Source organism: Mustela erminea, chromosome 5, assembly GCF_009829155.1.
Source record: "Mustela erminea isolate mMusErm1 chromosome 5, mMusErm1.Pri, whole genome shotgun sequence".
Classification (NCBI taxonomy): domain Eukaryota; kingdom Metazoa; phylum Chordata; class Mammalia; order Carnivora; family Mustelidae; genus Mustela; species Mustela erminea.
In genome coordinates, this window is record NC_045618.1 from 145,532,719 (window position 1) to 145,554,203 (window position 21,485).

Here is a 21,485-nt window from a genome sequence, read left to right on the forward strand (position 1 = left end):
CTAGCCCCGGAGGGGGTTCCCCCGCCCCCCGCCCTCCTGGACCTGTGTGCGTGGACGGTGGGGGTCTCTGCCTGTACCCCACCCCCAGGAGTGCAGCGCGGGTGTGGTCACAGCACCGGCTTCTGCGGGCCCCGCCTGGGAGGGGAGGGCGGCCCCACTGCGCCGGGGGGTCCTCCAGGCCAACCGTAAGGCGCTGGCTTGCACCGGGGGCCACTGCACCGGTCGGTCGGCCGTCGGAGGGCCCGAGGTCGCGCAGTCCCCGCCCCCAGCCCCGCCCCGGCAGCCCCGCCCCCGCCCCGGCCCGGCAGCCCCGCCCCCGCCCCGGCAGCCCCCGCCCCCAGGCAGCCCCCGCCCGCCCGCCGCTCCCCCCACAGCTCTCCGCGCCTTCCGCCCAAGCACTGCCCCCGGCAGGTGGACGCCCGCCCCTCCCCGGGCTGCCCTCGGCGCCGCGCCACCTCCCCTTCCTCCCCTCGGTCTCGGTCCCGGTCCCGTCGGTCCTTTGGTCCCGAGGTCGGCATGGCGCGCGCCCTGGGGCCCCAGCGACGGCTCCTGGCCATCTACACCGGCGGCACGATCGGCATGCGGAGCGAGCAGGGCGGTGAGTTGGAGGCCTGGGGTGGGGGTCGCGTCGTTCTCACCTCCAGTGACCTTTCTCAGGCCAGGGCCGGGCACTGGGGGCCCTCTGGGGCGCTCTCAGCCCCCTTCCCCTCAGCTGCGGCTGGAACCCTCAGCACAGAGGTGTGTCCCCCCACCCGAGGGCCCTGCGGCTTCTGCCCCACCGCCTCCCCCCTTCCCCGTGGCCAGGGTGGTGGGCAGGTGTGTCTCCACCGTCCAGGCCTTCCCCTCGGGCGACAGAGGCAGTGAGACCACGCCTGGCCTTTCGCAGGGAGGGCTCCTGACAGCAGTGGGCACACACTTCGGGGCAGTGCTCAGGGGCGGCAGGGGGCTTCAGGGAGCCGCACATCTTGTCTTTGCCTCTGTGGCAGTGGCTGCTGCTGGGGGATGAGGGCCCGGGCAGGGGTGCTGGAGCTCACAGGCCACCCCAAGCCAGGATGCCCTCAGTGGGGGCCAAGCACCTACAGCGAGGTCCCCCACGGCCCAGAAAGAGGAAGGCTGCCCACCAGCATCCAGAACATTCTGGCATTCCTGGGAGAGGGGGAGACGGTTCCCCGATGTCCAGGCAGGCCAGGACGAACCCTCAGCCTCGGGAGTGGTGACTCAGACACCACTGGTGGCTCCGGCCGCTCCCCCCTCGGTCCCGGTTACTCCATCTGGGACGCCAGCACTGAGTTGGGACATTTCTTGAGGCCCCGCCTTGCAGAGCCCCAGGACTCAGGCCTGTGTTAGAGAGAGCCCTGTCCTGGAGGGGCTTGGGCCCAGGGACCTGGTTGTCCACCCAGCCCGCCCGCCTGCGGCTGCTGTGCCCTCTGCCTCTCCGACCCTGTTAGCTGGTGGGTGACCTGAAGCCTGGAGGCGGCGGCGGACACCACCGTGCAGGGGCTGCTGTGGCTGCTTGCACCCCACCCCACAGGCCATAGAGGGGCGGACACTGAACCAGTGGCAGCATGTGAGGAAGGTCACAAAGGCCGTGCGCCGGGAACACGCAGGGCTGTGGGTGCCCCTTGGGCAGGACCCTGCGTCTGGCTCCCCGCTTCCCTGGAGGGCACGGGGTGGGGGGCATCCCGGGAGGTGGGAGAGAGCTGGCGGGGCTGGGAGGAGGGAGACAGGGCCCAGAGGTGGTAGCTGCCCTGCGCCCACCCGCCGTCCTGCTCCCCCAGGCTTGGCATGGGGCCAGCTGCAGTTCTGTTGTGCTCAACACGCAGCTCCCAGGGGCTGGGCTGCAGAGACGGTGGACTCCGACCCCCTCCCACCAGCAGTGCCCCCTCCCCTGCTTGTCCCGGGCGGCCTTGTGGTCAGAGAAGCTGCAAACTCACCTGTTCAGAAAGTGAATTAGAGTCCCTGACTCAGGAAAGAGAGCCTGGAGGTGGGGGACGTCTTCCCTACAGGGAGGAATCTTCCAGAATCCCTTAGAGCCTTCCCTGGGCCTGGGGCCGTCTGGCCTAGTGAAGGTGAGGCCACCAAGCACCTTCTTGTGTCCAGAGCGGCCAGCCTGTCCTAGCTGGCAATGACGCTGGTCTTCAGAGCTCTGGCCGAGCTGCTGGCTAGGGGGCAGGTGGCCTCCAGTCCGAGGCAGGGGTGCCTCGTCCTCGCGAGCCACAGCGGCCTCTCTCCGCTCCTGGCTAAGGGCTTTGCCTTCATGTGGCCTGCTTCGTCCCCTGCCCCACGGCGCTGCCAGTCCTCCTCCTTCAGGAAGGCTTCAGGGAGCCCGTGACTTACGGGCCAGAGGACAAAGGAGGAAGAGGTGTGGGATCTGGTCCCTGCTGGCCCTCTAGCATCCTGCAACCCCTGATCCCCGGCTCCTGAGACCAGGGAGGGTCCTGGGCCTGCTCTAGTGCGTGACTGGCTCTCCGTGTTCTTGAGGGACACGCATCTCCCGCTGGCTTTTCTGGCTAAAAATGTTGTAGAATGAAAAGGTGTCTGGGAACCAGGGCTGCACCCCAGGCCAGGGCAAGAGCAGGATGAGGGCGGGTGGAGGAGCCGGGCTCCTGGCCGCTCCAAGCCCTGCCCGGGTCGTTGATCTCAGGACTCCCGGCCCTTCCCCAGAGTTCTGATGGGAACCGCATCAATGATTAACTCGCCCTGCACTGCTGACAGGGCTCCAGCGGTGCAAGGGTGGCGAGGGGCGGTGAGGGCGCAGGCCAGCCACAGCAAATCTGTTGGGATCGGCACTGTTGGTGTTTCTGGCCTGCAGGGCACACAGCGCTGTGGGTCGGAGCCTGCCCAAGGTCAGGACGGCCAGCGGAGGGCAGAGGCCGTAGCCACTGGGGACAACCCTTGACCCGTACCATCTCTGGGTTCAGGAAAGATGTCGTACGGCACGGGGCATCATGAAAAGAAGGCAGATCATGACCCCGAGCCCAAGGCTGAGCGGCATCTGGGGCCTCCTCCCACACAGCCGAGGAACCCAGGACCCCCTCCCTGCTTGCCACCACCGTAGCGGCCCTTGCGGGCACTCGCACACAGAGCCCAGGGAGCAGAGCTTTGGGGGGCCGGGCGTCTGACAGCGCCAGGACAGCCTGGCGGATCGCAGGAGTTCCCGCCGCCGAGCCTCATCACCAGACTGCGGCATCTGAGCCCTCGGCCCGGCCCTCCTTCCTGAACAGTTCCACATGCTCACAAACTCACGTCTGGAGCCTAAGCCATAGGTGATTCTAGGGGGATCTGCTGTCCTAGGGTGCACACGAGCGGTTTGGTGGGTGCAGAGCTGCGGCCCCTTGCCTTTAGGGCCCAAGGACGAGACCACATTCTGGTTTTACAGGCACCTGGTGGGGGGGCCCTCGCTGAGAAAAATAACAGGATTTATAAAATCAGAGTTCAACGTGAACATTTACTTGGAATAATTAAGGAAATCATAACAAATCACTGGTTTTAAAAAGCCAGGATATCAGAAAACTGTTTTGTTCATTAACTTGCTGATGCTCTCTCACGGCGGCGCCCCCCTTATCTTTGGGCATTTCCCCGTGCTGTTCTAGCGGGACAGCAGCCCCCACGCCGCCACAGGATTGTGTGCCGAGAACAACAGGAGAGCAAGGCCTTTCCTTGGGTCAGTTTGGCCCGTGCTGCCCACATGCTCCCTGGCTGGTGGGACAGCGGGGTCCTGTCCTTTCCGGGGGGCCCTGCAGCCCTGCCCCTCCCCACCTCGTGGAAGCAGGATGTCCCTGGCAGCCACTGCCCCTCCAAGGGTCAGCAGGTGACCACCCACATCATACGTGTGTCCCATGAAACCCACACCAAGTGCATCCCCACCTCACCTGCCCCGCAGTGGGACCCTCAGCTTTGCAGACTGCCCTGCGTCACCCACCACAAGGAGCTGCGGTGGAAAGTGGTCGTGTGTGTTTCCCGGGGTGGTTCGACCAAGTGCGCAGGAGGGTGCCCCCCACCCCTGCTCTGGGCAGGCATCTGACCTTGGGCAGGAAGGGTCCGTCCTTCCCGCTTCCTTGGCCGTGGCCGCACCGCTGCAGCCTCCATGCCTCTCCCTGCCCGGTTCCTCCTTGGCAGTCGCATGCTGATGTCCCCTCTGTCCGCCTGGCCCCACTGGCTTGATGCTTCTCGCCCACACGGTTTACTTCTGCGGCAGGCGTGAGTGGAGCTCCTGCTGGGGCTGCGTGCGAGGCGGGGGCACGTTGTTCACGGTGCCTCCCCACCGGGGTTCCCTCTGCCACACACATCCCTGAGCAGCCATGGGGCCAGTCTGCCCGCGCTGGCCGGGGGATTGGCAGGAGCTGGGGCCCGGGCGTTAACGGGCTGGCGGACACTCCGAGGGGGTTTGGGGCGGGGAAACAGTCCCAGTGAGCCCACAGCCCGGCTGACGCTTCACCGTCCGCCACTGTGAGATGAGCACAGATGTGCTTCCTACTTGTTTCCGATAAGGACGTGTCTCAAGGAGGGGCCCAGCACAGCCAGGCCTGTGGGAGACGCTCAGCGAAGTTAGCTGACCTGTCCAAGGTCACGGTGCTGGTAGGAAGCAGGCTGGAACGAAAGGTTAGGACCTGGAAGCCTGAGAGCCTCTGCCAAGGCTTGTTTCTAGGAAACACACCTGTAACGTCGTAGGGCTCTTCCACGACACAACACCATTTCTGTCCAGTGCCTTAGATGCAGGTTTTTAGGACACCGAGGATGCAGGCAGAGGGCCTGGACTGCCTGCGTTGTGGAGGGGTTGCACGTGGTCTAGTGAGGTACAAGGGCAGCTGGGCAGTGCGTGGGTGGGGGGGCGTGGGCCTGGACATCAAGGAGGACTTCCTGGAGGTAGCAACCTGAGCTGGGGTGAAGCACCTGCTGGACTTGAAGGGGGTTGGACCAAGGACTTGCAGACAGAGCTGACCGTATGTCTGTGAGCAGGAGCTGGTGTGGGCCTTCTGGGAAGTGGGGGAAGATCCGGAGGTCCATAGGGCTGCACGGAGAGAAAAGGCGGCAGACGGAGTGACCTGGCCCTGGGTGGAGGGGCCAGAGCCCCTGGCAGGGCCCCTGGGGCTGTCTCACGGGCTCCCCAGGAAACTGTCCGGTCCAGACAGAGCAGCTGCCCATCCTCACCAGTTTCTCCCCCGACAAACCCGAGCCCTGCCCAGACCTGGCCCCCAGCAGGTCGGGTAGATGTCCCGATGCGGAGGGAGGAGCCAGCGGCTAGAGGAGTCAGCGGTGGCTGCTGGCCCTGACCCACACTGCCCCCAATCCGGCTTCTGCCCATAGTGCTCGTCCCTGGGAGTGGCCTGGCCGCTGTCCTGAGGTCACTGCCCATGTTCCATGATGAAGAGTACGCCCGGGCCTGTGGCCTCCCGGAGGACACACTGGTGCTGCCGTGAGTGGGGGCTCCGTGGGGTCCCAGGTGGGGATGACCACCGGCTGTCAGTGGGGTAGAGCTGTCCTGCGACGGCCGCCTGCAAGGCCCGCAGGGCTGGCTGCTCACTGATGTCCTTCCGCGCTTTCCTGGCTTTAGAACCAACAACAGCCCCCTTTCAAGTGAGCCTCGGACTCCCCCACCTCGGGGTCCCCAGCCACATGTGGATGCAAGCTCATCAAGAGAGGCTGGGGCTGTCTCCCCTCGTGTAAGGGTCCCCCTATCTCTTAGCTCTCGGCCAAGGCTGCCTTCACGGCTGTCAGGCTGCGGGGGGAGTCCCCCTCCTGGTCCCCCAGCTCCCTCCTGCCGGAGTTTCTCCTCCCAGGGTCGTTGTCTGGCCCACGGAGGGCGGCCCCAGCCTCCCTCTCAGAGCTGGTGCTGTGAGGCGCAGACCGTCCTGCCCCATCCTTGAACCCTCCTGAGGACTGAGGTCCCTGGGGAAGGCCAGGCCCTGTCCTCCGGATGCCAAGACACTGGATATATGGAGCCCACTGAGAAGTCCCTGGTGCAGGGGTCGGCAGGGTGGGGTGGGGGGAGCAGAGCTGGCCAGGGAAGCAGGGGGCAGAGCGGAGTCCTTGTTCTGCCTCCCGCAGGCCCGCCAGCCCCGACCAGAGAGTCATCTACACGGTGCTGGAGTGCCAGCCCCTCTTTGACTCCAGTGACATGACCATCACTGAGTGGGTTCAGATCGCTCAGACCATCGAGGTAGTTGAGGAGTGTGCACGTGGCTGGGAGTGTGGGTGGGGCTGTGTGTACTGGGAGGGGCTGCGAGTGGGCGTGGCTAGGAGTGTGGGTGGAGCTGAGTGTACTGGGCGGGGCTGGGAGGGTGGGGCTTGTGTACTGGGGGAGCTGCGAGTGGGCGTGGCTAGGAGTGTAGGTGGGGCTGTGTGTACTGGGAGGGGCTGAGGGTCTGGGCGTGGCTAGGAGTGGGTGGAGCTGAGTATACTGGGCGGGGGGTGGGTGGGTATGGGCGGGGCTGGTTGGCTGGGCGTGGCTGGGGCTTCAGAAGCACTCCCCTTGGGGTCTGGGGAGGTGGGGTCTGCTCGCCTGGCCTGAGACTTGGGAGCATCAGGAAATGACAGTTTTAGGAAAGTGCTGGACCCTCAGGTTACATCTCAGGCCCTTTCCCCTGTATAAGCAGAGGATGGGCAGCGGGGGCCATGTCTCCTCTCCCGTGGGGATGTCCCAGACGGCTGTCCTGGTTCGCGTCCCTGGCCGGGATGCTGTCCGCTTCCCTGCGGGTTGACAGGCTCCGTGCCCCCCCCGTCCCCCCCCCCCGTTCACCCCACCCGCCCTGAAGGCAGGGACTTCGTGGATTTGGGGCCCATAAAAGGTAGAGAACCCTGTGCAGTTCTCTGGTTTACAGCACCCAGTGCGGACCCCTTACCTGGTGCCAGACCCCCCTCGTCAGCTTTCCTCTCTGCTCTGCCCAACCTCATCATCGCCAGCCCCGCTCCTGCACAAGCCTGGCCTGCTACCCGACTGCCTCATGCCCCCTCCCACCCCTACTTCCCGGCAGCTGGGGACCGGCCCCTGCCCACGCTTGTGTTCTTCTGCCTCTGGGGGCGGGGGAAAGCAGCCTCCTGGGCCCCATCCCCTCTCACTGTGAGGGGGACCGTGTGTGGTCCTGGGCCTGGTCCTTACATTCCTGAATGGGCCCGCTAGCTGACAGTGGACATGTCTGTGGCCATAGTCGGGGGCAGTCTCCCTGGTGTGTGGCCAGCAGCGTTCTCTGGTTGGGGCCTGGCCGCTTTGCTGAGCTCCCGGACTGCTGTCCTGGCCACAGTGTCCAGCCGCGCGCAGACTCAAAGGGCCTTTGGGGCCCTAGTGGCCCCGCCTGTGGCAGTGCCCCATGTGGCCAGCAGAGGGTGCCCCAGCCTGCCACACTGCTCGGCAACCGCAGTTAGGGTCAGCCTGGCATGATCTTCCAATGGGCCAGGAAGGATGCTCCCCTCAGGTGGGTTTGGCCCCGCTGGTTCCCAGAACTGTGCCCCCTGCATCCACAGCTTGAGCCATCCACCCTCCAAGGCCCAGCCTTGGCTGCCCTCTAGTTGGTGGCCACAGGATGAATTGCAGAGGCGGCCAGCATGTCTGGGAGGCCTTCTAGGCTTTGCTGTACCTGGAAGGGCTCTTCCCCACGTTTGCCTGCCAGCTGCCCTCTTGTCGGGTCCTGGTCCAGCCAGCCACCCAGATCACCCGCCAGCTCCCAGCCCCGGCTGTGCCTTGTGCCCTTTTGCCATGTCCTTGCCTGGCTCTCCTGCTGGACCGTGGGCTCACAGCTCACTGGCCCCTGCAGCTGCCTGCCCAGGAGGCAGGGGTCACATGGCACAGGGCTCCCCAGGAGTCCTGAGCTGAGTCCTGGTGTAGCCCTCCAGCTGACCTGTGCTCTTGGGAGCCCTGACTGACCGTCACCTGGGGGAGATGCTGGCCGGAAGTCTAGCGCAGATCCTCCAGAGGACGTTTTCCCTGCCAGCGGTGGCCAAGATCCCACCAGTGCCTCCCTGCCTCCCTCCCTCTGCACCGGGGACCCTTTCCTCTCTTCCTCGGGCGGAGGCCTGCCTGAGTTTGCTGTGCCCCACAGAGACACTACGGGCAGTACGACGGCTTCCTGGTCATTCACGGCACGGACACCATGGCCTTTGCGGCCTCCGTGCTCTCCTTCGTGCTGGAGAACCTGCAGAAAACTGTCATCCTCACGGGCGCCCAGGTAATGGCCCAGGCCTGCTGGGGAGCATGAGGGCCTCCCTGAGGCCACAGGGGGAACCTGGGCCAGACCCCGGGCCTCTTTCTCAGCCCTGTAGCTCCCAGAGGCAGCGCCCATGGGTTGGTGCCGGCCGGCTGTGCTGGGCAGCTCCGTGGGTCCCGCCGGTGCCTGTTCTGCTCTCCCGGGGTGGGTGCATGGCCTGCTGTCAGCCCTGTCTAGCTGCCCTGACTTTGTGCCTCTTGTCATGCTTCCCACCGATGCCGCTGTCGGGGGCCGCGGGAGCCTTAGCCCGTCTCTGGCCTCCTCGCCCAGGTGCCCATCCATGCCCTGTGGAATGACGGCCGGGAGAACCTGCTGGGCGCCCTGCTCATGGCGGGCCAGTACGTGATCCCCGAGGTACCGCCCTCCCTGGTGTGGGGGTGGGGCTCGGCCTCTGGAGTGTAGGCCAGGGGTTGGGGGAGGCTCTCGGGTGGGACTTGCAGGGTTGAAAGATCTGCCTTCACCTCCCCCGTGACCTAAGCTGTCATCATAGAGAAACTCCGGAGATAAAGCGAGCAGAAGGAAACACCACCCACGTTTTACTTCCCAGAGGTGCTGCTGGGAACAGAGTGCTGTGTTTTCTTCCAGATTATGAATCTTTTTTAAAGATTTTATTATTTGAGGGGCGCCTGGGTGGCTCCGTGGGTTAAGCATCTGCCTTGGGGTCGGGTCATGATCCCGGGTCCTGGGGTGGAGCCCCGCGTCAGGCTCCCTGCTCGGCGGGTCTGCTTCTCCCTCTGCCTCTGCTGCTCGCCCCGCTTGTTCCCTCTCAAATAAATAAATAAATAATGTTTTTAAAAGAGATTTTATTTATTATTTGAGAGGACACATGCACCAGTGGGGTGTGGGGCAGAGGGAGAAGCAGACACCCCGCTGAGCAGGGAGCCCGATGCGGGGTTCCACCGCAGGACCCTGCGGCCAGGCCCTGAGCCGAAGGCAGAGGCTTCACCGACGGAGCCCCCGGCGCCCCCAGATTACGTCTCTTACACGTGCTCACGCTGTGTGTGTGTGTGCGTGGCAGTTTCTGTAGAAGTCGGCCGCCCCGTCTGGCTGTGCAGCTGGCTTTCCCTGTTCAGCAAACCCCTTCGCGGGGGGCCACAGTGGACCTCACAACACCCCCCCACATTGCAGGGGACCCCGTGCTGGGAGGCGGGCACCCACCCTGGGGAGGCAGTGTCCCCCACGTGTGGGGTGGCTGTGCCCCCTGCCCCTCCCCAGGAGAACTGCTCTAGAGGGACTAGAAGACAGGGGTGGGCAGCTCCAGAGCCCCCACCACCCGAGCTCCGGAGCAGGGCCTGCTGGGACCCCGCCGCTCCAGGGAGAGGCCTCTCTCCGCACCCTTGGGCTGAGTTCACGGGGGCTCCCTGGGAAGCCGCGGTGGGGGCAGTGGGCAAGTGGGAAGGGGAGGGTGGCGGGGCCCCTCGCACGTCCCGCCCCCTGCCCCACTGCGGGGTAGGGGTGCGGGGGGTAGGCCTCTGCTGGGGCAGCCCTCTGGCATTTGCAGGGAGCGCTTTGGCGCGATGGCAGGGGGCAGGCTGGAGGGCACAGGGGCTCCCCGGGGCTGAGCCACGGCCTCTCCCCTCCCCTGCAGGTTTGCCTCTTCTTCCAGAATCAGCTGTTTCGGGGCAACCGAGTGACCAAGGTGGACTCGCGCAGGTTTGCGGCCTTCTGCTCCCCCCACCTGCCCCCTCTGGCCGTCATGGGCACCGATGTGACAAGTAAGCCGGCAGGGAGTGGGGCCAGTGGATGAGGGCTCCTGCCCTGGGATTTCTGCAGGGAGCAGGGCTGGGAACCTGTGTCTGGGGCTGAGGAGGACCCCCTGAACCCGGGGCGAGGACAGTGCTCTGTTCTGCCCTGGGAGGGCAAGTCAGGGGCTGCTCCGAGCCGGCGGCCTGCGTGGCCCACCGAGGTGGGGTGTCGGAGCAGGTGGTCCCAGCTCAGGGCCTGGGGACTGGCTGGGGCTCCAGACGCTGGCGGGGCCCCACCTGCTTGCGGAGGGCGCCCTGAGGAGAGGGTGTGGGTGTGAGTGGGGGGCCCCAGGTTGGCCTCCTTTCGGTGGCGGGGGTGGGGGGTGGCAGGGCTGAGCCCCTCCAGCCCTGGTGAGGACGGAAGGATGGGCGGCTGCTCTCCCTGCCTGGCTCCCTGCGGGGCTCAGGAGTGGAGCTTTGGGGATGCCCTGGCCGGCAGGCGGGGCGCAGCTCCCTGGGGAGGGCAGGGCTCTGTCTGGGCCCTGGGCAGACCACAGGGCATGGGCCGCACTGAGGCAGGCCCTGGGGGAGGAGGTCTTGGGGTGGGGGGCACCGAGGAGGGCGGGGGAGGGGACGATGCCTGGGTTCCGAGGGGCTCCCCGCGCCCCACTGTCCTGCTGGGGGTGGCCGAGGAGGACCCCGCCCACCCGGCCAGCCGAGCCGTCCTCTCCTTAGTCATCACTTCTCGTTACTTCCTTCTGCGAGGCCATCGTAGACAGCGGCTTGGGGGGTCAGCGGCGCCGGAGGGACACACAGAGCCGGGGGCTTCTGTGCGGAGGACAGCTCGGTCTCCCGCGCTGAGTGCTGGGGTGGGGGGTGTTGGTGAGTGTTGGCGCAGGGAGCCGGCTCGGTGCGCCCCGTGCTGCCGTTCCTCCTCCGTCTCGCGGCCCCCGGGAGGGACGGACTGGGGGCCCCATGGGCTCTCAGGCGCGGTCCAAGCCCGCAGGGAGGGGAGGGTGGGCTCTCTTTGTGTCTGTGAACCCCCCTGCAGTCATAATTCCTGCGTGCTGGCAGCACGCCCCCAGCCCCGGCTTATCTGCGCGCCCAGATGGGGCACACGGCCCTAAATTTAAGGACGCCCCTGGCTGCTGATGGATGCCGTGGGCTCCCTCCTGCCACCCATCCCCCCAAGTTCCCTTGGATCCAGTGCGAGAGGGCAGCGTGTGTCCGGAATGTTCCCTGGCTTATTATCACACGTGAATTGCTCTGGTAGCAACAGCGGGAAGCCTGTAGGCTTACACCCCCCTGGGTGGGGGTGGGGAGGAGCCCTGGGCCGGGGGCTCCTGGAGACGCCTCTCCCCACCACTCTGGTCCTGGCTCTGTGCACAGGATGGTGGCCTCGGTGGCCCTTCCCCACTCTGGGCCTGCGTTCCCCCGTGCTGGACATGGTAGCTGCTACCTCGGACAGGCTTCAGCGGTTGGAGCCCGCAGGGCCATCAGTGCCCGGCCTCTGCCCCATCAGGGCTGGCTTGTGCCTGGGATTGAGAGAGTGGGGTCCTGGGCTGGGCCTGGGGCTCCTGAGGGCTGGGAGGATGCAGGAAGTTGGGGAGGGCTCTGCTGCCTGTGTCCTGGCGGAGCAGTGACCTTCTGACCCCTAGGGACACTGGCTTTCTGGGGGTCCAGTGCGTGGAAGGGCACGGACCCCTCACTTTCCAGGGTCTGGGGGGTTGGCCGTCAAGTCTTCGGGGTGCGCCAGAGGGAGGCTTTCTTCCCCAGAGCTGACGCATCCTTTCTTCATTCACTCGCTCATTCTTTGACTTGCTGGGCTGTGGGCGAGGTGCGTGCCGGTCCGGGGCAGCAGAGGCTGGGTGGTCTGACCTCTCCCGGGACCCCAGACGACACGCCACTTGGGGTTTGGCCGCTGCGCTTTCAAGCCCGCGCGCACTGTTCCTGGTCCGGGAACGCCTCTCCTCCCCTTCCCTGCACACTTGCGGTGGTGCTGCAAGACCCGGGCGCCCGCGTCCCTGTGGGGCCCTCCTTGCCGCCCAGGCTCCGTGCACAGGCTGCGGCTGCACCCGGCCCGGGACTGCGCGGACGGTGGGCAGGGTGTGTATCGGGAGCGGGGCTGGAGAGCCGGGCCAAGGGTCCTGGCCGGCCGGTGGCCCGCACGTCCCCCACGTGCACCTCTGCCCCCACAGTCAACCGGGAGCTCGTGCGGAAGGCCCGAGGGAAGGCCCGGCTGGTGGTGCACAGCAGCATGGAACGCGACGTGGGCCTGCTGCGCCTCTACCCCGGGATCCCCGCAGCCTTGGTAGGGACCCGCCCCGGCCCCACCACCCTTTCTCGGCTTCCTGTGGCCTTCCCATGCCATCGCATTCCGTGCGCTGCCCCTTCTCCTTGCCCAGGAATGGCTGCAGTCGAGGGCGGGGATGTGGGTCCCCCTCAGGGAGCTGGGGCCACAGACACTAGCCAGGGGTGGTGTGACGGTCCGGGCACCGTGGCCCCTCTTCCTTGTGGACAGGGGTGGCTTCATGGGGATGTCCCCACACATGGGGTGGGACTTGGCGCGGGCTGCCCCTGAGATCTGGGTCACAGTCTGTGAACTGGGACCCGATCCCCTCCAGGGGCACTAGGGACAGGTGGGGTGGTCTTTTCCCTGTGGGTCCCCGTGCTTGTCTCAGTCTGGGCCCAGGACGGGCGTTCCTCCCTGTGGTGTGTGAGACGGACCCCGCGCAGCAGAAGGCCAGGTAGGAAAGACGGGCCTTAGAGTTCGAGTGAACAGTCACGGCCTTTCCAGAGACTGGGCCCGAGGTCAGGCCAGACGGTGCTCCTGTGAGCTGGGACAGGGCCACAAGCACTAGGCCCCCAGGCTACCTGTCCTCCGCGCCCCTCGACACCACCCCTGCTTGTGCTCTGGGCTCCGAGTCCCTCACAGGCTGGGGGTCTGTGATGGCCTTTCTTCCCTGGGCCCCTCTGAAGGCAGAGACCCTCAGAGTCGGAGGCCTTCTGGGGGCTCTGGGGCCAGACTGCGTGGCCTCCCTAAGTCAGGCGGCCTCTAGACGCTGGTGCAGGGGTGGGAGCCCCCGGGATTTCAAGGGAGGCCTGCTTCGGAAAGGGCTGGTCTGGCCCTGTCGTCTGTCTTCTGAGTGGAGCCTTGGCACAGGGCAGGAGACGGGGGCGGTGCCCCTGGCTGACTTGGAACCTGTGTGTGTGTTGGGCACTTTCCCCAAATCCTGCCAAGCCGGGGGCATCCCCTGCTGTGTCTCAGACAGGGCAGGGCGAAGGGGCTGGAGTGAGGGCCGTGGGGCTGGGAGCCGTGGAGGGGACGTTCTGATCGTGGCCACACCTGCCACGGCCTTCCAGCCTTCGGAGGGGAGCAGGTGTCTCCTGACCGGTGAGGCGCGACGCAGACTGTCAGGACTCTCTGTGTAGCCCGCTGGGGGTCGGACCGCGAGACCAGGCTGCTTCTGCCACCGAGCGATGGTGCAGGACAAGCCTGGGGTTTCCACTGCTGGAGCAGGAGGCCAAGGCCCGCCTTACCCGCCTCCCGGCCCCACAGGTCCGGGCCTTCCTGCAGCCCCCCCTGAAGGGCGTGGTCATGGAGACCTTCGGCTCGGGGAACGGGCCCACCAAGCCAGACCTGCTGCGGGAGCTCCAGGCTGCGGCCGAGCGGGGCCTCATCATCCTCAACTGTTCCCACTGCCTGCAGGGGGCCGTGACCTCTGACTACGCAGCTGGCATGGTGGGGGCAGGGAGCCGGCAGCTGGAGGGGGAGGGCCCGGGCCCTGTGGCCCTGTGCCCCATCTCCTGCTCACACCCCTTTCCCCACAGGCCATGGCGGGCGCCGGCATTGTCTCTGGCTTCGACATGACGTCGGAGGCCGCCCTGGCCAAGCTCTCCTACGTGCTGGGCCACCCTGGGCTAACCCCGGACGACAGGAAAGAGGTGCCCCTCGGGCTGTGGGTGTGGGGGCAGGGGTCACAGGGCTCCCAAGGGCATGTGAGGGTGCGACTGGGCAGATGGTGGGGCCCAGCCCAGCAGGGTGTGTGTCTGGCTTGGAAAGGAAGAAAGGCAGGGTCTCCCCGTCGGGGGAAAGCACCAACTCTGAGGCCTGGGCACTCACCAGCCCTTGCTAACCCCCGCTCAGACCACCTGCTCTCCCGCTGTCTCGGGGAGCTGTGCTCTGGCACTGCTCAGGATGGCCCCCATCCTCCAGCCTTCCTAGGGGCCACCTCAGAGGCAGCCAGCCTTGCCAGAGGCCACAGGGTCCTTGGGAGAGGTGGGGCTGGGGCAGTGGAGAGTGTGGTGGGCCTGCAGGGACTTGGCTGGGGTCAAGCATGGGCCTGGGGGATGGGGACTGAGCTGAGGGGTTTCGGGCCCAGGGCAGTCCTCACTGCCTGCCTTGGGGGTGCCTGGTCCTGGGGGTTGGTCGGTGGGCTCCTGGGCTCCAAGCGTCCCCGGCTTGCTGTGTTCTCCGCCCCCAGCTGCTGGCCAGGGACCTTCGGGGCGAGATGACACTGCCCACGGGGGCCGAGCGCCGGCCCTCACTGAGTAGCAGCGCGCTGGGCCGGGGGGCTGCCCAACTCCTCACTCTCAGCCAGGTACTGCCCAGTGTGTGCGGGCCACGTGCACGGGGCCTGGGGGCGGGGTCACGCCAGCCACACCCACCACACCCGCCACTGCCGCCCAAGCGGGAGATGGCCAGGCATGGCCTGGTTCTGGGCCTGGGTGGAGGGCTTGGGTGCTCGGCAGAGATGACTTGCCAGGATTCAGGGGTCAGGCGGGAGCGGCGCCTGGCGGCAGCGGCCAAGACAGCTGAGTGGAGACCTTGCAGCGCATGGACAGCAGGCGGAATGTGGCTCTGTCACCAGCGGGGCACAAGGGGCGTCTGGCGGCTGCACGCGGCTGTGCAGGGCCTGCCGCCTGCTGGTCTTGGCCCCAGGCGCGCTGCGGCTCTGGGGGGCAGCCTGCGGGGTGGGCACGCTGTCTGTCCGGTGCTGGAAGGAGAGGGGGCTGGGGTCTTCCTGGGCCTGCGGGTGCAGCCCCTCCTCCACCCTCCCAGCCAGGAGCCCAGACCTGGAAGCAGCAGGGGAGCTGGGGTCACACTTGAGGGCCTAGGGTCTGGGGTTGAGGCCGGGCTAGGCCCACGGCAGTGACCCAGCACACGGCCACCTCTGGGCGAGACATCTAGGCCTGGCGTCCCAGTGCTCCCCGGGTCATGCCGCATGTGTCAGTTTCCCGTCTGCGGGACCCATCACGGATCCTGCCATTGTGATCTGGCCGCGCTGGGGGTGCTGGGCTGAGGGCAGGCCGGGCTGCTTCCCAGGCGGCCTGCAGGGACTCCGTTGGCACTCCCAACCCTCTGGTGTGTTGTGGAGCTCCTCGATGACCCACAGCACCCCCAGGGCTAGGGGCAGGCAGCGTGTAGGAGCTCTGCCCTGGGAGGTACGCCCTTCTTTCCAGGTGAGGGGACCAGGCACCCCTTCCTGTGCTCCCCAAAGCGGGTGTCTTGTTGTGAGTCTGTCTCTGCCCCCTCATTGGTGGAGGCTACCTTCAAGGAATCACATCTTAGCCGGGGGGTGGCCCGCCCTTGGGCGCACGGCCCAGAAGGACGGATCCAGACCGTGGTCCCGGGTTCCCCAGGGGCAGACGAGCCAAAGACTCCAGGGTGCCGCTCTCTCTACCCAGGAGGCCGACGCCATACGGGAGGCCCTGCTGCCTAGCCTGGCCTGTGCTGCAGCCCATGCTGGTGACCTGGAGGTGCTGCAGGCGCTTGGGGACCTGGTGAGGCCCCTGCCCCTCCTTGGGGGCCAGCCCCAGCCACACCAGTCCCCCGGCAGGGGTGGGGGGCACAGGACAGCCTTGGCCTGGGGCCCTGCTCTGCCAGGCCCTGCTTCTGGGGGACACCCTGACCCTTCCCATCCCCTCTTCCTGGCCTACCTGACCCTGCCCAGCCCTCCCTCAGGAGGTGACAAGCCTTTGTGTCACCCCAGGGCAGTGACCTGAGCCTAGAGAACTTTAACGGTCAAACTCCTCTGCACGCGGCCGCCCGGGGAGGCCAGTCTGGGGCGGTCACCATGCTGCTGCGGAGAGGGGTGGACGTGGGCCCCCGAGATGAGGACGGACACAGCCCTCTGCTGCTGGCTGTGAAGGGCAGGTACTGGGGGCTCCCCACAGTGGGCATGCAGGCTGGGGGTCCCATGGGGTGAATCTGGGGCAGGCTGCCATAGGACGGCTGCTGGTTTGCCTGTGGTGACCCAGCTTGCTTGGGAGAGCCGGGCAGGGCCAAGGACATCTGCTTCCTAGAGCCTTACCCACCCCCGGCCCGGCTGGGCACAGGGCCTGGGCGGGCAGCCAGCGAGGGGCTGCAAGGACAGGCATCCGGGCCTGAAGATGTCCCCGGCTCCCCCCGCCCCCTCGTCCTGCCTGGCGTCTCTCCGAGGGCTGGGCCTTACCGCTCTGGCTGACAGTGGAAACTTAGAGCAGGTGGCCGCGCGGTGGGCAGGGCTTGGAGGGAGCATAGCTCAATATTCTAGGGGCTTCTATCTGAACGGGGCCTGGAACTTGCTGGGAAGACCTTGTGGGTGGAGTGGGGCCCCTCCAGGAGCCCAGAGCAGTATCGGTGCAGAGTGTGGGAGGGCACACGTGAACACGGGTGTGTGAGCTCACGTGTGTGTGTCTGGGGGGCGGGCCACGGCCCTCATGTTCAGCCCTTGGTTGGCTGACTTAGGGTCTGCCCAGGCCCCAGATGCCCCTGCTTCTCCATCCTAGGGAGTGCGGGCGAGTCTTGCAGAGAGAGGCTGGGGGTGCGTGAGCCTGGGGTGGCCTGACTGTCGGGCTCGATTCGGTCCTGGGTGCCCCGGCACTGCGCCCTGGGGTGGGCATGTCATCCCAGTGAAGAGCAGGGCGGGTAGCTCCCTCTTGACCAGGCTGTGAGCGCGGCGCCGGGGGTTCCCAGGGTGGGGGTGCGGGGCTGGAGTGATCTGGGTGCAGATTCCAGGCTGTGAGTCCTTGGGCGTGGGTCGAGAGTGATGAGCTCACCGTCCCGGTCCCGCCCCCTCATCCCTGCCCCCCCCCCCCCCCCCCGCACCACGGCACCCCCCAAACCGGTCTCCCAGCATCACTCTCCTGGCCTCACTCCCGGGCCTGGACCTGCTGTGCCCTGGAGGGCTCTTCTGGGCGGGGAGGGCAAGACCTGGGGGACCCCACCCTCCTCCCCAGGCTTCCTAAAAGGGGGTGACCATGCAGTTTACAGTACAAGGCCACTGCGGGGGAAGGGGCCGGGCAGCGATTCTGCTGAGACCGCTTGCTTTGCCCACTTGCTCCCCCACTCCCCAAGCCCCCACCCCGGCCCTGCCCCCATCACACATCCCCATCCCACTCCAGGGTGGCTCCAGGCCTGGCCCAGGCCAGTCGGCCTCTGGAAACCCGCAGACGTCGGGGCCTGCTCTGGGACCTTCCGGTTCACGTCTGTCTGTCAGTGTCTCATCCCTGCCCCCCTCCAAGGGCAGAGCGCAGGCCCGGCTGACTCTGCTTCCCCAGGCCCAGCCTTGACTGCAGCGGGTGTGTGCTGTGGGGAGTGCGTGGGGCCCTTAGGATGGGGACTGGGGGGGCCTGTGGCCAAGGCCTCATGTGGGTAGAGGAGCGGCTGGGTCAGGGCTGACACCCCAGCATGGGCAGGGTGCTGGGGTACCTCAGACCCGGCTCCACCCTACAGACCCAGGAAGTCCCAGGAAGCTTCCCGGATGTGTGAAGGGACATTGCCCTGGGCTGCCAGGGAGGGGGTGGGGCGGGGCCGGGGGGGCCGCACTGGTTCAGAGCCCGGGGCGGGGGGCTGGCGGGGGAGTCGCTGCCGTGTTGAGCGGCGGCTGCCGGGCAGGCGGTCAGTGCGGTCTGCACGCTGTGTTTTGTGACAGGCATCGGGGTGTCATTGAGCTGCTGCGGGCAGCTGGGGCCTGCCTGTCCCCCCAGGAGCTGGAGGACGTGGGGACAGAGCTGTGCAGGTAAGGGTAGCGGAGCACCTGGGCTTCTGGGGCGGGTGCGAGGGGGAAGGGCCTTCGGGAAGGGCCTGTCAGCCGGGTGGGGGGCTTCAGAGGAGGCGGGCCTACCCCGTGCCCGCCCGGCCGCTGGAGTCTGCCCTGGAGGCTGGGGTGGCTGGGGGAGGAGAGCCGTCACCCCTTGCAGACAGGCGACAGGTCTGCTGAGTCCCGGTCCTCCCCGGTGCAGGCCTCGCGGTAGTGGGGCCTGGTCCCCACCCCTGCCAGCCGGGGCCCATGGGCAGCGGCGGCCCCGCCCCAGCCCACCACGGCCAGGGGCTGGCAGGGCTCGGACTCACAGGTGCCCTGAGGGACCCCCGGGCGGGCAGGCCTGGGTGGCCTGGGCTAGTGGGGAGTCGGGGGTCCTGGAGGTCTCCAGCCGGCGTGTTGGCCGTGGGTGGGCCGGAGCACGGGGGCTGCGGAGCCCAGCTTCCTGCTCCATCCGCTGGCACCCCATCCCCGGGCTGCTGCCGTGGCTCTGCCTGGGGTCTCTCCGTGGCACCTGTCAGCTGCCCCCGAGCTGGGGCCAGGTGCCAAGGGGGGCCGTGGGGAAGCAGAGACACGAGGGTGCGGCGCTGGAGGCGGCCTAGGTCCGCAGCCCTGAAAGGCAGAGCCCCCAAGCCTGGGGAGGGGTGTGGACCGTGGCTCTCAGGCTCATGGGCAGGGGAGAGGGGTGTGTGCACGGTCTACCCACAAGTAGTCGCCGAAGCCCTGGCCCTCTCGTCCCCACTGGCCAGTGCCTCCCCTACCCCCATTCCTCGGTGCTGGCCTCGGCCGACCCTGGGGGTCCCAGGCGTAGATATGGGGTGGGGTGGAGAGACCCCGCTGGCCCCCAGCCTCAGGCCTTCCCGCCCTGACAATCAGTGTCCCCAGGGGGACAAACCCTGCTGGCCAACCCAGCTCCCACCCTTCCCGGCTTGCGGGGACACGGTGGGCTCTCAGACGCACTGGGGTGTTAGGGCCTCGCCAGGGAGGGAGGGGCCCCGGCTCTGGAGGGACTTCTGGGCTTGGCTCAGGGTTGTGCTGCCCCGGGGGCTGGCCTCATTGGCTCCAGGGACAGGTGGGGACACAGGCCGAGAAGGGCGGTGGCAGCCAGGTCCCAGGGCATCCAGGACTCTGCCCAGGGGAGGGCGTGTCCACCCTGGGCTGCCTGGCTGGATCTGGGGGCCCAGGGAGGCCAGTGTGTGGGAGGTGGCAGGGGAGGCTGGCGACAGGTCTGGGAGGGGCTGGCCGTGTCATCCTGCATGATTCACCCCAGAAATCACTCGGTGCCCCTGTGGGGGCTGACCAGGAGGGAGTCTCCGAGGCCCCTTCTGTGGGATAGCCCCCCCACGGGTGCCGCAGCCCTGGTCAGCACAGCTGCCCCACCTGGCTCGTGGGTGGGGAGTGGGCTCCCCTGAGAGGGTGTGAGGGCGAGCAGGACCCTGGCGAGGGCAGGTGGGCGGGGTCCTTCTCCCAGCCAGCCCTGCCGCCCCGCCACGCCGCCCGCTCCTTCCAGGCCCCCGGCGCCGTCTTCTCGCAGATTCCCTCCCTCCCGCCTCTGCGGACCCCACCCCAGAGGGCTGTGTTGTGAAATAGGAAGCTGGCGAGTGGCCCTCCTTGTGGGGTGGCGCACGTGCGTGTGTGTGCTTGTGTGAGTGCGTGCGTGTGTGTGTGTCCTTGACCTGAGTCACGGCTCCCCCTGCGGGGTGAACCCAGCCTCCAGGCCACTGGCTCACCCGCAGTGGACCCACACTCTGGCCCTGCTGGCCCGAGCCACTGCTGGGGTGCTGGGTGGGGCTGCCTTTGTGGCGGGTCCCGGGGCCCCGACAGCTCGTCCTGCTCTGCTCCCTCTCCCAGGCTGGCGGCCAGGGCAGACCTTGAAGGCCTTCGATCGTGGTGGCAGGCGGGGGCTGACCTGAGCAGCCCAGGCTACGACGGGCGCAGTGCCCTGCTTGTTGTGAGTGCCCCCGAGCCCCCGCTGCCCTCTCCTAGGCCACCTCTTCCTGGAAGGCCTCCTGGTGGTCCCATTGGCTCCCCTCCTCCAGCCCCTACACCCTGTGCCCACAGTCCTGCTCTCCCTTCCCGTCCTAGGCCCCTCCCTGAAACCAGAGCTGTGGGGACAGGAGTCAGGGGCACTGGGTGGGAAGAGCCAGGGAAGGTATCCTGGTGGCTGGAAGGTGGCAGGGGGCTCAGGGGCCTGGCTGCTGGTCACATGCTCCCTTTCACAGGCAGAAGCAGCCGGGAACCTGGAAGTGGTGACCTTCCTGCAGAACCTCCAGGGTGGGGCCGGTGCCCAGGCCCCAGGCCCAGTAAGTTCCCTCTGCTCCACACAGGACTGAAGGCTTCCCCACGCTACTGGGCTCTGGCTTAGGGAACATGTCTAAGGGCTTGTCCTGGGGATGGAACCAGAGGAGGGCAAGATGAGTCAGCCAGTTAGGCCTGCAGATCTCTTTCTGTAGATGGGGCACACATTGTGTGCCTGAAGGGAGCAGTCAGGGAGGGCTTCCCGTAGGCAGGGTCAAGCTCACACCTCCTGTCTTCTGTCCTATCAGGCCACTCTGTGACGCACCCTCTCACGGCGCTGGAAGGCCCCAGCCACGGCTAGGAGGTTCCTAGAGCCCCAAGGGGACCTCAGATCCTTCTACTTTACGTCCTGCCTGCCCCACCCCACCCCACCCCACAGGGCCAGCTCCCCACATGGGGACCCCTTGGCCCAGCGCTCCCCCGTGATTCCCAGGGTAGATGGGCCAAGTCCCCAGCTCACACCTCCTTCCCCCACTCCATCGTCTGACCACCCCGCAGGTTCTCAAGTCACCGGATTTGCTCCGGTCCTCCGGTCCCTCCCTGGGAAGGGCTGGGCCCTACTGGTGAGGTGCCCGGGCTTGTCTCCCTGCCCCTCCCCCATACGCTACCTGTGCTGCACGAGAGCAGTCTCGGGAGACAGCCCATTTTCAGGAAGTGCTGCCTAGTGTCTAGCCTGAAGCCGTCGTGCTGCAGCACAGATCGGACCTGCTGGAGGATCACAGCGCCCCCCGGACTCTGTGATGTGTCCCCACTGCTGGGACTGCTTCCCTCTGCTTCCCAGACTGAAGATTTTGTTGGGCGGAGTGGTAATAAAATCTCTCTGGGGACCCCTCCCTAGGTCTGGAAGCCCAGCTCTGGTGGGTCCTTCTGGGTCCCAGGACTATGGGTATGGGTGGGGACTTGTGCCCAGGCTCTGCAGAGGGCAGCCTGAGGGTGAGGGACATCCAGCCAGCCCTTCCCAGGCCAGAGCGAGGGGTGTGTTCCCCAGCCCTGCACCGCTATCCTGCCTCCCCGGGTTTGTGCAGGCTGCTCCCTCCTCCAGACGACCCCTGCCCCGTCGCCTTTGGTCTGATCCTCACCTTCTCAAAGCTTGAAGCACCTTCTTCCAGGCAGCCCCCACCCACACTGCCTCTGCTCGACTCCCCCTGTACAGACTGGACCATCCCGTTTCTCTGGTCCTCCCGGCCCCTCCCAGTGGCTGGCCGCCTGCTGGGCGGGGTTTAGTCCAGCCCCTTGTGCCCAAGGCCCCTACCTGGAGAGGCATGAGGGGGTGACCT

General features: G+C 67.0%; 1 protein-coding gene across 6 annotated transcripts; it reads left to right on the forward strand.

The window, feature by feature from the left end:
• Positions 1 to 350: 350 nt before the first annotated feature.
• ASPG (asparaginase) lies at positions 351 to 21,058 on the forward strand. Of its 6 annotated transcripts, none has more exons than XR_004286254.1 (16): positions 351 to 598; positions 5,308 to 5,416; positions 6,049 to 6,160; positions 8,037 to 8,162; positions 8,472 to 8,555; positions 9,790 to 9,916; positions 12,085 to 12,197; positions 13,446 to 13,628; positions 13,718 to 13,831; positions 14,371 to 14,487; positions 15,530 to 15,670; positions 15,880 to 16,043; positions 17,803 to 17,889; positions 19,762 to 19,861; positions 20,137 to 20,213; positions 20,457 to 21,058. XR_004286254.1 is itself a non-coding variant. In XM_032345454.1 (16 exons), exons 1-16 carry the CDS (start codon positions 517 to 519, stop codon positions 20,466 to 20,468), a joined length of 1,752 nt encoding a protein of 583 aa, XP_032201345.1. In that variant the 5' UTR covers positions 351 to 516; the 3' UTR covers positions 20,469 to 21,058. The 6 variants fall into 6 exon arrangements, 5 of the variants coding, with proteins under 5 accessions (XP_032201345.1, XP_032201346.1, XP_032201349.1 ...); XM_032345454.1 differs by having other exon boundaries at positions 20,133 to 20,213; XM_032345455.1 differs by having other exon boundaries at positions 15,575 to 15,670; positions 20,133 to 20,213.
• The last annotated feature ends 427 nt before the right edge of the window (positions 21,059 to 21,485 follow it).

Excerpts from the sequence above, each read along its gene's own strand:
- ASPG (XM_032345454.1), top strand. The coding sequence starts at position 517 with ATGGCGCGCGCCCTGGGGCCCCAGCGACGGCTCCTGGCCATCTACACC. Across the intron at positions 599-5,307 it reads CATGCGGAGCGAGCAGGGCG|TGCTCGTCCCTGGGAGTGGC; the intron begins GTGAGTTGGAGG and ends TTCTGCCCATAG. Across the intron at positions 12,198-13,445 it reads CCGGGATCCCCGCAGCCTTG|GTCCGGGCCTTCCTGCAGCC; the intron begins GTAGGGACCCGC and ends CCGGCCCCACAG.